General features: G+C 38.7%; 1 protein-coding gene across 1 annotated transcript in view; it reads right to left on the bottom strand.

The window, feature by feature from the left end:
* The window catches only part of TET1 (tet methylcytosine dioxygenase 1), a 57,586-nt gene that overhangs the window by 33,076 nt on the left and 8,691 nt on the right, over positions 1-15,819 (bottom strand). The window contains exons 2-3 of the mRNA XM_009994883.1: positions 15,635-15,685; positions 3-1,929 (exon numbers count right to left, since the gene is read on the bottom strand). Of these exons, the coding sequence (XP_009993185.1) occupies positions 3-1,929; positions 15,635-15,685 (1,978 nt within the window). The remainder of the gene's footprint in view (positions 1-2; positions 1,930-15,634; positions 15,686-15,819) is intronic.

Here is a 15,819-nt window from a genome sequence, read left to right as displayed (position 1 = left end):
ACCAGTTTTGATGTGCTCGTTCCCCACCTCACAGCTAAACAACCTGTCTTTTTTTTTCTCTTGTGGTACCTCAGGTAGACATCTGTGGAATTTGATCTGTGCTTGTGGGAGAAACAATCTAGGCTTTTCTTGTGATGCTGAAGTATTTTGATTTGGTGCTCTCTGTACTTTGGTTCTTGGAGATTTTTTTTCAGATGGAGCTGTTCTGGAGTCCTGTGGCACAGTTTGACCAAGCTTGTGCAGTTTTGATGATATCCAAATGTCCTGTAACTCACTATGCTGGCATGATAACAGCTCTGGCTGGTTTTGATTATTTTGTTGATAGCGTTCTTCTTGTGGCTTTTTTTTGTGTCTTGGTTTCCATGGTACAGCACTGCCTTTTTTATTTGTTGGGTGCTTTTGCTTTAACAGTAAGGAACTGTAATTATTCCTAAAAAATAGAGATTCTTTTTTCTGCAGCATATCTTGGTTACATTTTGGCTGTCTTTCATGTGATATTAGATTAAACAGCGATGCCTTTATGTCATGCTTCTGCTCTGGATTTGTCTGGTTTGATTCAATCAGGGCCGCAAGTTGAGTTAGTTGTGTGGCTACATCCTCTTCATCCTGACTGTGAATTCCTCCTTCTTTAATCAAAGAACTAGCTTCCAAGTTCAAATCATTGCAGGTTGGCTTGGGCTCTAACTGGCCAAGAGTTTCCAAGTTGTTACTTGTTTGCTGGACTTGTTTGCAACACCGTGCAAGGGTGACCGGATCATGAGTGTAACTTTTCTTGGTAGTATATCCCAAAAATGATTTTGCATTAGATGTTAGGTCAGATAAAGTTCTGGTATCTCTTGAGGATAACTGCAATTTATACATGTCACCAGCCAGGTTGGCGGGTTTATCACGCAATTCAGAAATTGAACTTTGGCCATTGTACAACACTGCCTTATTAGGGAGTTGCTTCTGTGAGTAAGCACAGTGAGCCAAGAGCTGTTGCTCATTCTGTAAGTAAGTGTCTTTGATTTCTTTTAGTGCAGAAGATGTGAAGGAGGATGAGATATCCCTTTTATAACTATGGAGCAAGTTGGAAGTTGTTTCTTCTGTACATTCAGTACTTTCAGTTTTAGCTGGTGAAGTTGTTTCTAAGGGGGTTTCGGATAACTGTGTTAAAGCTTCAATAGCTACAACCTGCTCTACAGTTAAATTTCTGGTTTTAATCAAGGACAAGAAAGTCGGCTGGAGTGAAGAACCCTCATGCTGTGTCTCTGCCTTAGGTACTTTAAAGCCATCCTTCCCTACATGCACTTCCTCTTCAGGCAGGGGAGGACAACACAAGCTTTCTTGCAGATCTGAAATGGAACATGTCTGCAAAACTGACTTAGAGTCCTCAAAGATGCTGCAAGTGCAGTTTTCCTCTTTCATTAAAAGATTTCCTTGTTTTTCTGGGTGAACACAGCCGATGCCAGTTGTCAGAGTGTTTACTATGTTACTCAGATTAGCACCCTTCATCCATTGCATATGGGAGTTGCTTGTCAAATCTGTCCTTTCCTCTATGGACACTCTTTTCAGCGAAGCAACTGTTTCTGGTGGTGAATAATGTAGAGCTTTTATGCCATTTCTGATGGCCTGTGCAAATGATTTTTTTGGCTCATCTAACTGACTGGGAGAGACTGTTCTTTCACAGCCTTCGGCGTTTTTCAAGTGTTCGTTGCCTGTCACAGTTCCATGGATATCTCCATTGACATAGACACCAAAAGATGGCTTCTCATGATGTGCCCACTTATCTGCTTCTAAGCCTGTCATTCTCTCTCTCTCCTTAGACTGCACATTTTCAATGGGTACTGTTTGGTTTGTTTTCACCCTGTATTTTTCACCATGACCACATATACTGCATTCCATGAGTTCTGGTCTGCGGCCATTTACTGGTTTGTTTTCTAAATTTGCCTATAAAATAATAATAAAAAAAATGTTGTGGCAGTTGTTCAACAACATTTTAAAAATAAGCATAAGATTCACAGCAATTAAACCCTACTTTGACAGATATGAAGAATGTCCTAATTAAGCACAGGCAGAGAAGTTAGGAAAAAATCTCCAGGAAGTCATAAAAACCCCTGAAGCCTAAAAACCCTATCCATATTTATAACTATTTTCCCTACTGTTGTAGGGGACAGAGGAAGAAAGCAAGTGCTTGTGGGGGTGGTGGGAGACTAAAGGAATGGACTGAAGAGATAAAGGACATTAGCATTTAGAATTAGACCTAAGGATTCGATTTTTAATGAGTCTGCATAAGCAGATGAAAGGAAGGACTGAAATCTAAAGGCTTGTAACACGAAGTTTAGTAGTAATTTGATATAGTTGTACTGATTTGACTAGACCAATAATCTGATGCAATACTTGGTTGGACACTCTACAAGAATGAAGCTTGGTCTTCAGGCTTAGTTTCACGTCCTGAAAAAATGACAAAACCTAAACTGAAATGGATAGTAAACCAATTAACAGTGGCTCACCTGAAAGTTACCCTCTAAAGACTGTTTTGGGTAACTTCTGGGTTTCTGAACACTCATGTAAGCTATCCTCAACAGTATTTTACTAGTGTCTAAATTCTAGTATTTGTTTAAATGTATTAATCTTCACTGATATTATACGATTCATGCAGTTGAAGCAATCTAAAAATCTAGATAGTCAGAATACTGTATCCTGGAAAGAATATGTATATGAGCCTTAAGTCAGTATTATGGTTGTGGAGTTATGCAATTTAAATTTAAAAAAGGCAGGAACTCAGGCAAAACCAGCAATATAGGAGAAAACCAACTTCTATCCCATGAATAACATTTCTATGTATACTAAATTTTCTCTGGAAAAAATTGTCATAATAAACAGTTCTGATACTTGTACATCTTAGTTCCCAGAAAATAGCACCTAGCTTAATATAAAACATTCAGTTAAATCAGACATGGTTTTGTGGTCATAGCAACTGAAGTGCATTGGACTTCTCTGAGAAAATAACTCAGAAGAGCAAGTGGAGAATAGACTTATGATTAATCACAACCATCAAGATGGGATTGCCAGAAACCCCCAGGCAAAACAAGCTGTAGGGACCCATCTGCATTCCAGTGTTCACAACTGATTCTGAATCTGTAAAAAAACCCCAAACAATCAGGAATCCATAGCAAGCCCTAGATATTATCTCAAATTCTCATGGAAGTGCTACGTAAAAACATGTCCAGCACCCATGCAGCTAAGTCAAACCTACAGAAATTACATTAAGAAAGATACCTCATGTAATGCTTTTTCTTCATACACAGATGCCAACTAATGGTCTGTGAGGCTGAATTCCTCTAGGCCCTAGTGATTTTCAATCAATAATACACAGACTCAGGGGATCAGTGAGCTATTTCTAAGGGATCCCCAAAATCAGCTAAGCAACTCTATTGTTAGCAGCATAAATGCAGTACACAAGCCTCTTCAACCACACTAAAAAAATATTTTAAAGGTCCACCATGGAAAATTAAAACCCCCCAATTCTTTACCCATGCAAAAGCCAAATTTCAACTAATTTAACTTCAGAAAGAACTAGGATATGAAATGTCTCTTTCTTCAGCACAAGTTTATCTAAAATATTTATCTGTCCAAAAAGGAGCCTAACCATGTAAAATTGTTAGTAAAAAGTATTTCATTAGAAAATTAGGAGGCTGAGGAGAAGGAAGCAAGTAGATTAAAATAATTGCCCAGCATTTATATGTTTACAACATGACAACACACTTTTATATTCCCTTCATTCTCAGAGGGACCCACTCCATTAAAAAAGAAATTTTAAGTCTAGTAAATTGAGAGCAATGCGAGGTAAGGGGAAGGAGAAGGCCTTGGGTAATCTATGATCAGTGGAGAGGAGATGATCTGACACATACTTCAGTGACAGCACTCAAAGTGCAAAAATGTCATTACAGTTCTCTCTTAACTGTGTTGTTTCCCAATAAAATACTTTCACCTGAGCAAAAATCCCTGCTACACTCAGAAATACTCAGAATATTCCCAAGCCTGCAAGTAGTGCACAGTTGCAGTGCTGCATCCCTGTAAGACCCCAGGGCAGTGCTGTGCCCCAGCCCCCCCCGTGATCCCAACAGTAAAATGGGATTACTTTTAAAATAAAATTATTCCTCATACATCATAATTTCCACTAACACTTCTGGAAGCTGCCCACATGCAATGAGGAAGAAGAAACAAAAACCAGATCAATTGCATCATTGGCGTGATTTGTTCATATTTTGCTTTTCCACACAGAATAGTATTATAAAACTGGATATATATTTAAAATCAAACTCTCTTCCTTTTGAACACTATGTTGCCTTTTGTCTTCTGTTCCTGAACTACAACAAAACCTTTTTCCTTCCTTTCCTACCAGACCTTCCATTAGCCTTCTCTGTTCAATACGCAAAGTTACTGTTTCCTAGCATAAAAAGAAATGCAGATATACTAGCAGGGGCAGAGCCTATTTGATTCTTCTCCTCAATTTAAGTCTGGCAGATCAAAAGTAATAGCTCAGCAAAAACCTTTTGCAGCTGAACAACCCAGGAGTAATCTTTCTTCAAGTCCTGAATCTGAACTCAAAATAATGTAGTGAAAACTAACAGCAAGGACACCACAATTCCAAGCAACAGTCTTAAAATTCAAGCACGTAAGTCTGATCCCATCGATTTCTAAATCTTTGACACAAGTATAATGAAAAGCTGAAGAATAAACCAGATCAATAAAAGTAATTTCCTATCTTCCTCATTAAGGAGAGCACTACTCATATCTGGAGACATGAACCACTAACAGATCATGTTCAGGTTTAGACTCTGCAGCTTTTAGTGCTGTTAGGACAAGAGCCACAGAGTACAGTCTGCTGCAGCCACTGCTGTATTACTTACACTTCAACCAGACATTCTCTTATATACACACCACACACACAAAATTAACTCCATGAGCTAATGCTTCCAGCACACATGAAGAGCTACTTAAAACAAATCATTTCACCAGTCTCAAAGTGGTCAGACTTTAATATTTGTAACAAAAGATGCCTGTGAGGTAATGCAAAGAATTCACCAATTCACAATAAAATACAATGCTAAAGCTACCCTAAAGACATTTACACATCTTCTGTACAACAGAGCAGGCCACAGGTTTTACATCTCCAGTTTCAATAGGTGATAACAATGCATATTGTACTAAAGGATACAAGAAACAATTACTCCCATAAAACAGAAATAACAGATGATGCCCAGATCAACTCCTGTTAAAATTTGCTCTATGAGCAAGTGATGAAAAGTTGCATGATAACCAATGCCAAGTGCCCTGAGCTAGCTCCTCCTTTAAGATTCTGCCCAAGTTCCCACGAGAACACAACACCCAACAGATCAAAAAATACTTGTACTTCCTGGCTTGTAGCTTGTGCCAATAACCAGGATGACCCAAAAGGCAGTTCTTCCAAGGTCACAACACTCTCAACATAAAAGGACAAGTGAATGAGAAGCGCTTGCACTTTGTATCTCTTTCCCACTGCAGTGCAATGCATAAGTTTGGATCCTGCAGCCACATATCCAGCCCCACATGCCCTTCCACGTTGGCACAAAGCTGGCACTCCACAGAGCTCAAACAGCACAACAGAAGCTTTCTTTCAGAAAAATCTGTTTGGTGAAAAAACCCAAACAAACATACTTCTCTAACATGTCAACAGGGTGTTTTATTCATGGTCCAACTGTTAGATGTCACTGCTTCACTAAGAGATAAGAAAGCACCAGCCAGCTGAGCAGCAGCTATTTACTCCTATGCAATTGGTTTCTTCTCTCTAGCATCTGGTTCCCCAGGACACAAAGAAATGCAGTGGAACCCAGGACCTGAGCTGTACAGGACCAACATACAGGAATGAGGAGATACGAGCAGGTCAGGGGATAGGAAGACAAAAAAGCACAGGTGTGGAGAAACAGTTGCTCATGCTGAGTTCTGTGTAGAGAGCTGTATACTGGTTAGAACAGGGATAAACAGAAGGTAGGATGCTGTGGGAAGTAGAGGCTACCTTATAAGTACAAGCCAAATTTTTGCATTCCAAAATGAATGCAGATACAATAACACAATTAAGAATAACCTCCTATTTAAGACCACACTACTTCACCTTTGACTACTGTAACACAGACAACAGCAACAAGCTGTAAGTTGCCGCCCGAGGCTGCAGCCTGAGCAGGGTTTCCCAGCAGGCTACCAGCAGAGAGAGAACAGCTGAGCAGGGGCCAAGCTGCAAGCTGGGGCACATTCCCATGAACCTCACCAGAGGCACAAAGCAATTAACACCACACTTGTGTGACAACTGTGGATGTGAAACAGACTCTTACTACACCACACGTCTATGGTGGTGAAAGTAAGGTGCGTTTTCTATAGGTACATATTTTCTATACAAAGAAACAGATTGGGACCTTCATTAATGTAACACAGCCTGCATATACAAGATGCTTCGTTCCACAAGATAACATTCACAGATGGCACTGAGGAACAGGATAGGTAGCAATTCTGCATTTTAGAAGCTACTGCAAACAAAGCAAACAGCCTCTACTCTTCACAAAATGATGTGAACAACTTTTAGCGGAGAGACTGGTTTATACAGAAACTCAGGAGAAGAGGTTCTGGGACACACAGCAGAGCCTGCTCAGGATGTCTGGGCTTTCCGAGGGATCCCCTTCACTCCCAGCTCTGCCTCCCTGAGTATCAAATCCACCCAAAGCTACCAACTTGAGTATCACAGCAGGTACCATTTCACACTGGATCTTACAACAGCTGGAAAGCATTCTCTAGTTGATGGTATGGGATTTTTAATAACCATAGCCACAACAGCAAAGAACACTCTCCAAGCTACAACTTAGCTCTCTCCTCAGTTTCATCTCCATTCTATCTATATTTTTACCCTCTTTGGTATGTTCTTTAAACACCAGACATCTTTCCTAGCAGAAATGTTGCTTGTCTTTCCACAAGGCATTATTAATACATTATGGCCTTAAAGTTTTCTATCTTTGTTCTCTTCATTTTCTCTCCTACACCATTACCACAGTCCTCCTGCACACCTTGTATAACAACTTCAGTAAGACCCCTTACAAAGATGATCAATATTAAACCCTAAAAAATGCACTTATTAACAAAATCAAAAACACCAATATACTAATTCTGGCTCTAAAGGCTCGGAAGGGTAATCCCCAGAAAAGTCTTGTTTATGGGACCACTACTTGGAAATAGGTTCTCTCAGCCACAAACTAGAGTTATTGTTTCCATCAACCCTGAACTCTAGGTTATGAAAGAAACAAACAGGTGCAAGAAAAAAAAATAGAGTGAAGGACATCCCATTCTCCTACACAAACACTTGAGAAGTGGAAAGAAAAAAACCCCAAACATTATAGTACTTCTTCTGCCACAGAAGCAAACAAACAAGCATATTGCTTGGGGGGTGTTTTTTTTTTTTGATTTCTGGGTTTGGCTTGTTTTATAATGGTGTTTTGAATTACTCAAGTAATTTATCTTCAACACGAAAACTGAGCACTCGGAGACACTGGCAGCTCTGGAAAATATAGCATTTAATTAAGCCACCAAAGAAAAATAATACAATGATCAGCAATATGTATTCTCTAATACAGCTTTCCCCTAACGTGTTTTAACTCAAATGTAGAGATGAAAGGAATTCAGTCTTCGAATTTATCCATCCTAGCTAATGTCTCTTGTGGTCTAGTCGTTTAGGAAACCATCATCACACTGTTAAGGAAGTATTGCCTGGCACTTAACTGCAAGTGGAGAATCATCACAGTGTTAGCAACAGGGTCTTCAGGGAACAGATCACAGGTATATAATATAGCATTTTTAGCAATTATCTAAAATAACAGTGAAATTAATACTGATAGAAAAATAATAAATAATTAAGAGATCATACATGATGCTTCCTAAATTAACTGGGCAAGCCAGCTACAGTTAAAGGTGAAGTTGTGTATCTAGCAGCAAAGACATGGGACTACATTTACAAAATGCAAGTTTCTATCTTAGCAGTGCCTTTCAGGAGGACATAAACATGGTCAATAATTTACTGTGCACTAACCATAGAAACCCCTATTGCAACTTCATGGCTGAAAGGGTTGGTGAGATTCTTGGGTGCATAAATAAGAACATAATTAGGAAAAGAAGGCTCACTTTCTACCCTGTACTTGGCACTTTTGCACCTGCTAGTGGAATAAAGCGTCCAGTTCTGGCATATGCAATTGAAGCAAAACATTGATATGCTGGAGAGGGTTTGGAGAACCATGAGTGTGACAAAGGATTGAAACATCTTGAAGCGAAAGCGTCGAGTTCACTCTTTACACACTCTCTGCAATTTACCAAAGAAAAAGAAAACTGAAAAGCCACAAACTGTGGCTAAGTCTATGTGGAAAATAAAGCTGATAACAGAAGGCTCCTTGTTCTAGCAGACAAAAGTATAACAAGACTCAATGACTTTAAGCTATAGCCAGAGAAGTCTGGCCTTGAACAACGGTGCACATTTTTGCAGGAGGACAGAGATAGAGTTAGAGTCTTTTAAGCATCTTGTTAGGTGTTTTGATGCACTTCCCACACAGGGAAATTATCAAATTCAAGTTCTTTGAGCCATTTTTAAAACATGGTGCTTAATTCAAATAAATTAAGAGTCTTGAAATACCTATCAGTACAAGAACAAACGATCACAGTGATCTTGCCTGGATTTACCATGTGTGAACCAAACTAACACAAGTTGACATTTTTCCTTGAGTTTCAGCTCAGTAAAGAGCTGAACTGCTAAGGCAACAACATAACCTTCCAGTTGATACAATATAACCATAAAGATAGTAGCACCTTAATTTAGGATTCAGTTTAAGTACCTAACCATCTGTTGTAGAGCCAATTATAGTATTACAATTTGCTACACTGGGGCAGCTGCTCTCTGACCATACCTAAGAACATAAAATGCTCAACTTCCCTCACACACATATCCTATTTTCCCCTCACTCTAAAAGATCAGCACAGGTCCCAAGTACACATTGTAACAAGTCACATACAAATGTCTCCATGTAACATCTATATTATGAGTCTTTTCCAGACTGGGTTTAAAGCTGATGAAGGGCCTCCAGGCTAAAAGGAATAACCAGTACTCTTTAGCAATAGAAAAGTCAGTGATAGTTTCATCAGAAGAACAGTTAAAGGTAATTCAGCTTAAAGAAAAAAACAGCCATGCTCATCCATCATGCTACAAGGCTGCAGCACTATTCAGGATTTCACATCTTGCGTTTTGCTTATTCACATAATGGCAAATGATGTTTCTCTTCTATCAGAACTAGCACACCTATGGTTTTAATTAAAACTTGAAATGGAATTTACACTGTACGAAGCTTCCAACTTCCTCTTTACATGAGTACTAACTTTCCCTGACATACTGGAACAGCAGCAATGTTATCTGGAGCAGCAGAGAGGGGTCTTTGGGCACCAAAATTTAGGCATTGCTCATCTGCCACAAACCTAAATGCTTTACACTTTTAAATACACGGAATTTATTCCTCCTATTCACAAGATCAGAAAAATCTTTATTTTGGGAAGATTAAACACAGAGCCAAATTTTACTACAGAGCACCAGTTAAATAGTAATACAATACAGACAACACCAACAAAACGCTGACCGAGAAAGAAGTTCACAGTCATGTGTTGAGACACATACCAGCCAATTTTAAGTCGGCCTTGAAAAACCCTAATATTTTAAGAGGCTTAATATTAAAGCTGTTAGGACGACTACCGAAGATGTTCTATATACTAGCTTTACCTAAGTCACTGAAAAGTTATTGTTAGTTCCTTACATGCAATCCCATTTTCTTTTTTCTTTATATTAAGTTTCATGTATTTCATATTTAAAAAGAAAACACCTTTATAAGAATGCATTGATTCTTCTTACCTACCAAACAAAATCCTATAATGAGGAATTTATTTCAGTTAGAATTAAATCTGTTGGTGTTTAGGCAGGCAAGGTTCCTGCTAATGTCAATGAGAAAGCTTTCTGCAGCAATATCTGTTAAATTAACTTTCTCCTAGTCAGTAACACCAAATATAAAAATCTAAGTATAAGACTGCAGAAAAAAAGTTATAGAAATTAAAATCTGCTGCTACTCAAGTAAGTTTGGGGCTTCTCACTGTTTTTATCCAACATCAGGTACTAAAAGCAATAAACAAACTTGCTTAGCTATTTGGTATTGATTTTAAACAAGCAGTGGCCATTATAAAAGTATTTTCTAGATATTACTATCTATAAATGTATGGCCAAACATCCAACTGAGATTTGCAAATGAGATTTGCAAAGCCATCTCCATTATTTCCATGCCTACATTACACACTGCAAGTACAATATCCAGTAGAAAATGTAATTCAGTAGGGAATACAAATAACATCAACAAAACATCATACCTGAAAGAGGAAACCAGTGTTTGCTGTGTAATGCTGTAACTTAATTAAGAACACCTAAGCAAGGTATCAGTATTTGCAACTGACCTTCACCTGCACATGAACTTTTTCCTTCTCACAAACTATGTTACATTTTCTGATTATTTTCCATCATTTTTGATCACAAGCACATTTTCTACATTTTCAAGAAGCTCCAGCTCTAAAACCACTGAAGTGGAAGACTCAGCTCTGCACTAACACACACAGTCAAGACCTACAAATAAGTAGTGATTCAAAATGTGCAAAACCCCTCCAAAACCACTGTAATTGCTAGGTTCAGCCTGGCCTTAATCAACACTTCCCACCCCCCCTGTGCCTCTGTCTCCACCATTCCCTGAGAAAAGGAGTAGTGCCATCCTCACAACTGTTCTGCTACAGCAACAAGCTAATACAGAAAACCCTTCCCCTCCCTGTCCTCCTCTAAAAGGACAGTGTCCCCTTCTTCTTCCCCTGACATCTTGGGGAGTTGGGCTGTGGGGGTAGAGAACAGCATGGTAGTGCTGCTGGGCAAGCAGGGTGAGGGTCCTGAAGAGGAGTAGCCCTGACATGAAGGAGCTCTTCAGGAAAAGGGGGAGCAAGGGAAGGAGAGCAACTCTGCATCCTACCCAGCTCACTCTGCACCACAGGAAAACATCCACAAGGGACAGGCTTCAACTCCCCCAGAAACTGTCTGGAAAAATTAATGATTAGAAAATTACTGGAGTAAGATTAATAATTTACAGACCACTTACAAAGGCTGCCTTTGTTAGGGTTCCACTCAAAAAACACCTACATCGATGAGTAGTCCTACTGTACACACAAGCCACACGAGCACTTCCTATGTCCACAAGTGCATTCATGTGGAAGTGCTGGAAGGCTGCACGTGGGTGGAGGTGTGCTACTAAATTACAACCATACCCCTGCCTGCACACAAAAAGTGGGCTGCATGAGGCCAACAAGGGCAAAATAATTCAGCCCGTTTAGACAGACCCATATATGGCTTGAAAAAGCGGAAATTAGAAGAACATTTCCTTCAAAAAAAAATATTTGGTTTAAACTAAGTTATAAACAAAGTAATTAATTTCTATATTTTCAAAATAAGTTATCTAATTTGTGCAGGCCACTCCCATACCAAGAGTAAGCTCTCCCTATGAAACAAAAGGGACCAAAGACATGTAAGAAATAGGCAGACGTTCAACCAGTACTTAAGGCAACTTTCATTGGTAATATTTAAATTGGTATTTACTGAAGACACGTTCCAAGGTGATTATGCCCCTTTAAAAATCACAAAGAATAAGCTAAGGATCTTCTGGACAACATCCTTTCCAACTCGTATTACACTCTTCTTTCTTCTTCCTCTGTAAAATTCCACTGCAGTGCAATTCCATCCATTGACTTGCTCATATCTTACTTTGAAGAGGAAAAAGGTAATAAAATTTAATTTCTTCCAGCTAAATATTCTGGCAGATACTTTGCACTAGAAGCATACACCACAATTTAGAATAAATGTTTAAAATAAGCTCAACTCATGCTTACTCAAAATAATACCAAGAACATTAGCAGTTACTATCCTTAACTCACATACATGAGTTTGACAAAAAGGTGTATTTTTTGTGCAGCATGTCTGCCAGACTAATTTTGTATCTGGAAGGTGTGTTTGATAATCAAGTCTATGCTCTGTATATGTGGAAGAGAAAAATGAAGAGAGTGCTCAAGCAGATATTTGTAGCTTTGGTGGACATTCAACTTTTACTGGTTCCTAAATATGATGTTTATAAACACACCAGAAGTTCTGGATACTGAGTCATCTCTGGCTTTTGGCTTGGCTTGGCTTGAACTGAATGGATTTTCTGTGCATCCTCTGCACATTCTGGTGCATCCGATTGCCATTAGAGTGTTTATGCATAAACATGCAAACAGAATCAGCCAGAGAACAAAGAATGGCCATGCAGTTGTAACACTCACTTAGCACTGCATCTCTCTTATTATTCTGCATCTCTCACATACTCTCTTCCCATTTTGTTGTTTTAACATCTCCATCAAACGGCAAACATCTGCAGCCATCCAAATGACAGCCTTGGCTCCACAGAACCCAGCAGAAAGGCCACAGACTGCACCTCATCAACTCTATGTTGATCTGTGGGAGCTTTCCTTACTGGTGCCACCATTGTCTATACCAAACAACTGTACATTTCCCTGACAATATGATGCCATGTTCAATTGTCCCATTCTTCTGAGCTCCATGTTAATAAGCCTGCACATGACTGCAGACATGTCCCCAGTGTTAAGGACAGGTGCATGGCACTGCACCAGTGAGAACACTGCTAAGTGGCTAAAAGGAACATCATCATAAGTGAAACTGGGTGTATAATATGCTTTTTGAGATAGAGAAATTAATTTGAGTCCCTTCTCTATAGACTTTCCATTACCAGGAATAAAATTTAAAAACTGTCTCCTTAACTGGGAAAAATATACCATTTAAATGATAAGAAAAACTATTAGTATATTCCTTCCTTAGTATCCGTTCCTATGAACTCACAAAGACTCTTTCTTCAACAAGCATTTGCTTGCTAGACAAGTGATGAATATTTCAGATGTCCTTTCAAAATAAACACAGATAACCTAATACAGTAGTTATGGCACAGAAGAATTTCCTTAATGACTCCTCCTACAATAACCAGAAAGAAGCATTGAAACACAGGTGTGGAAAGTGACAAATAGTAAACAAAAAGTACAGCATGTTAGTAGGTATCACTTTTAGTCTTAATTTTTCTATCTGTCCCAGCCTGTTTTCCAGAGGCAAGCATTGTTTATTTTCATCCTGTGCAGAAGAATTTGTAAATATGCTGGTCCTATGAAGCAGAATTAGAAAGGTAATTAGTCTACCAAGTAAAGAAATGTGCATCTATTAAGCTTTGAAATAGCAGAGAAATACTAACTCCATGTATTCTTGAAAGACAGTACTACAAATCCTCCTCTAAGAAAGTTTACAATACCACTTGAAACAAAACACAAAGAAAAAAATTCTTCAAATGTTGAAAGTGCCACTAGTCATATGCCCTCAGTCACTACCAATCATTAACAGGCTGAAGTTGCAATCAATAGATAGGACAGTACCACCTTACAGAGCAGTCCCACCAATAGCAGAAGCCAGGTTAGAGCGAGTCTTTTACTGAATCTTCTAAGTCTAAAAATGCTCTTGTAAGGAAGTCTGCCAATTATGCAGCTTTTTTGAAGCTTACTGCAGCTGACAGAAGATGACCAACCTCTCTCTTCCCCTTCAAATAACAAAGCAAAACCCCACCAACTCCAACCATGACATTTCATGAGATGCCTTCAGGGGCATCCATACTTACTTGGTGCATGCAAGTGCATAAATTAAGAAACACTTCAGCACCACAAAACAAAGACAAGTACTAGAAAACACGAAAGAACAATACCTAAAGCCAAAGAGGAAAACACTGGAGAATCAAATCAGCAAAGGAAAAGTTTAAGCAGAAATAAACACAAGTCCAATGACTAACACATGAAAACAGACAAGCCTTTCCAGTTTGGAGCGAAGGAAAAAAAAACCCTTCAGAAGGCTTTTTGGAATGACAGCATCATATTACATAGCAACCTGCCCCGCCATCAAATCAAAACCAGTAGTGAAACACACTCAAGTAGAAGAATCTGAAGACCTGCAATGAAACCCTACTGTAGGTGGACACCTCATACGATATACCTGATTTCCACACTCTGACAGGTGTCACACCAATCACACATTGCAAAGCTGAAGGACTCATGTGCAAACAGTCCATATTTCTCACACTACTATCAACTGAGCCACAAAAAACATTGAATGCACAAACGCTGAAGTTTTCACTCCACCCAGGTGCTACAAGAGCAGCAGTAACCGAGCAACTAAAAGCACATCCCTGACATAAGGAAAAATGCTAATTTTTGATGGATTAATTTATTTAATGAAAGAAAAAAGCACTTGCTAGTGTTGTACAATTTCTTTCAGCACACAGGAAGGTTTGCAGAGTTTGCACAAGTGCTTCCATATGAGAAGACAGACACCCTTGAGGCTGGACATGCTCACAAGTCAAATAAGGTCATTTGCTTCTTGCCTAATCTTAACCTTGCTTTGTCTGACAAAATTATAACTCCTTTAAGCAACTTTCTGTAACACATAACAGTGAAGACAAAACTGTTAGAGACTGGGGTGTTATCAAGTAAAATTACACTACAGATATTCTACATTTATCAAATCCATTACACCTGATAACTTCTGAAATTTTAATGTACTGAAGCAATAAACTATCTGATGTTACATTCAGCTGGTACAAGGAAACAGTCCTACAAATAAAGTTTAGCAACTTTTTCTTCTCTCTTTTTCCCTCAGCTTCATCTTACACGTACCATTCATCTTACTTGTACCATTCATCCTCCAGCATGCTAGACTGAAACAACAGAATTAATGACTTAATTGTATTCTAAACATTCTAAAGACTAACAGAAAGATGCACTATCCATGTGCAACCTGTTACTTTTTTAATAAAAAAACAAACAACACTACCCATGCATGTAGTAAGTCTGTGTTTTGTTTTAAAAACTAAAACATTTCCAACAGACACACCCATCTTTTGTTACCATGAAAGATAGCCATCTTAAAATTCTTGAAGAAATGTGTTGCCACGTGAAACTGAAGGCTATTGTACAAAGTTTACAGAATTTTCAGTTTCACTTGAGGCAAAGTTTAAAGACAAAAGGAAACCAAAGCTACAGGAACAGACACAAAATTGCCACTTTTGTTAATTTGTTTTGCCTCCTCAGATTAAATTTCAGATGCCATAAAATCTGTATGCTAAAAACCCCACCAGCATCCAACTGTTACCTCTGGAAGTATGAAACCGAGAACAGAGGAGATTAAAGCGCATCCTCAACGTAATGGAAAACAAACTTTTTGGTCTGCAGGCTCGTGCAGGAAGATTCAAATATGTATACAACATGCTGGAGAGAAGGGAGGGGGAAAACATGTTCTGTGCTCTTAAAATCAGCTTATCTCCTGAATAGCTGGAAAGCGCAGCTTCCCAGAAATTAACCCTTTGGCTTCCTGATCTTTATGACAAGAAAACGCCGCTTAAAACGGGAGGGAATAAATATGAAAGCGATCATCAGTTACCTTTAAAACTCTTTGCTTCCTCCTCTGAGGCCTTTTGTTTTCAGTTAGAACCTAAAAAAACATCAAATCGCAGAATAAGTTGCGGTCACAAAGGCGAGACAACCTCCGAATTTTTTTTTTTTTTCTCTTTTTTTTTTTTTTTTTTTTTTTATTCTTAATAAAAAACACAAATCTTGCACACCCAA

Source organism: Chaetura pelagica, unplaced genomic scaffold, assembly GCF_000747805.2.
Source record: "Chaetura pelagica isolate M959 unplaced genomic scaffold, ChaPel_1.0 scaffold112, whole genome shotgun sequence".
Taxonomy (NCBI): Eukaryota; Metazoa; Chordata; class Aves; order Apodiformes; family Apodidae; genus Chaetura; species Chaetura pelagica.
The sequence above is the reverse complement of the archived record's forward strand: the minus strand, read 5'-3'. Positions and strand labels throughout refer to the sequence as shown.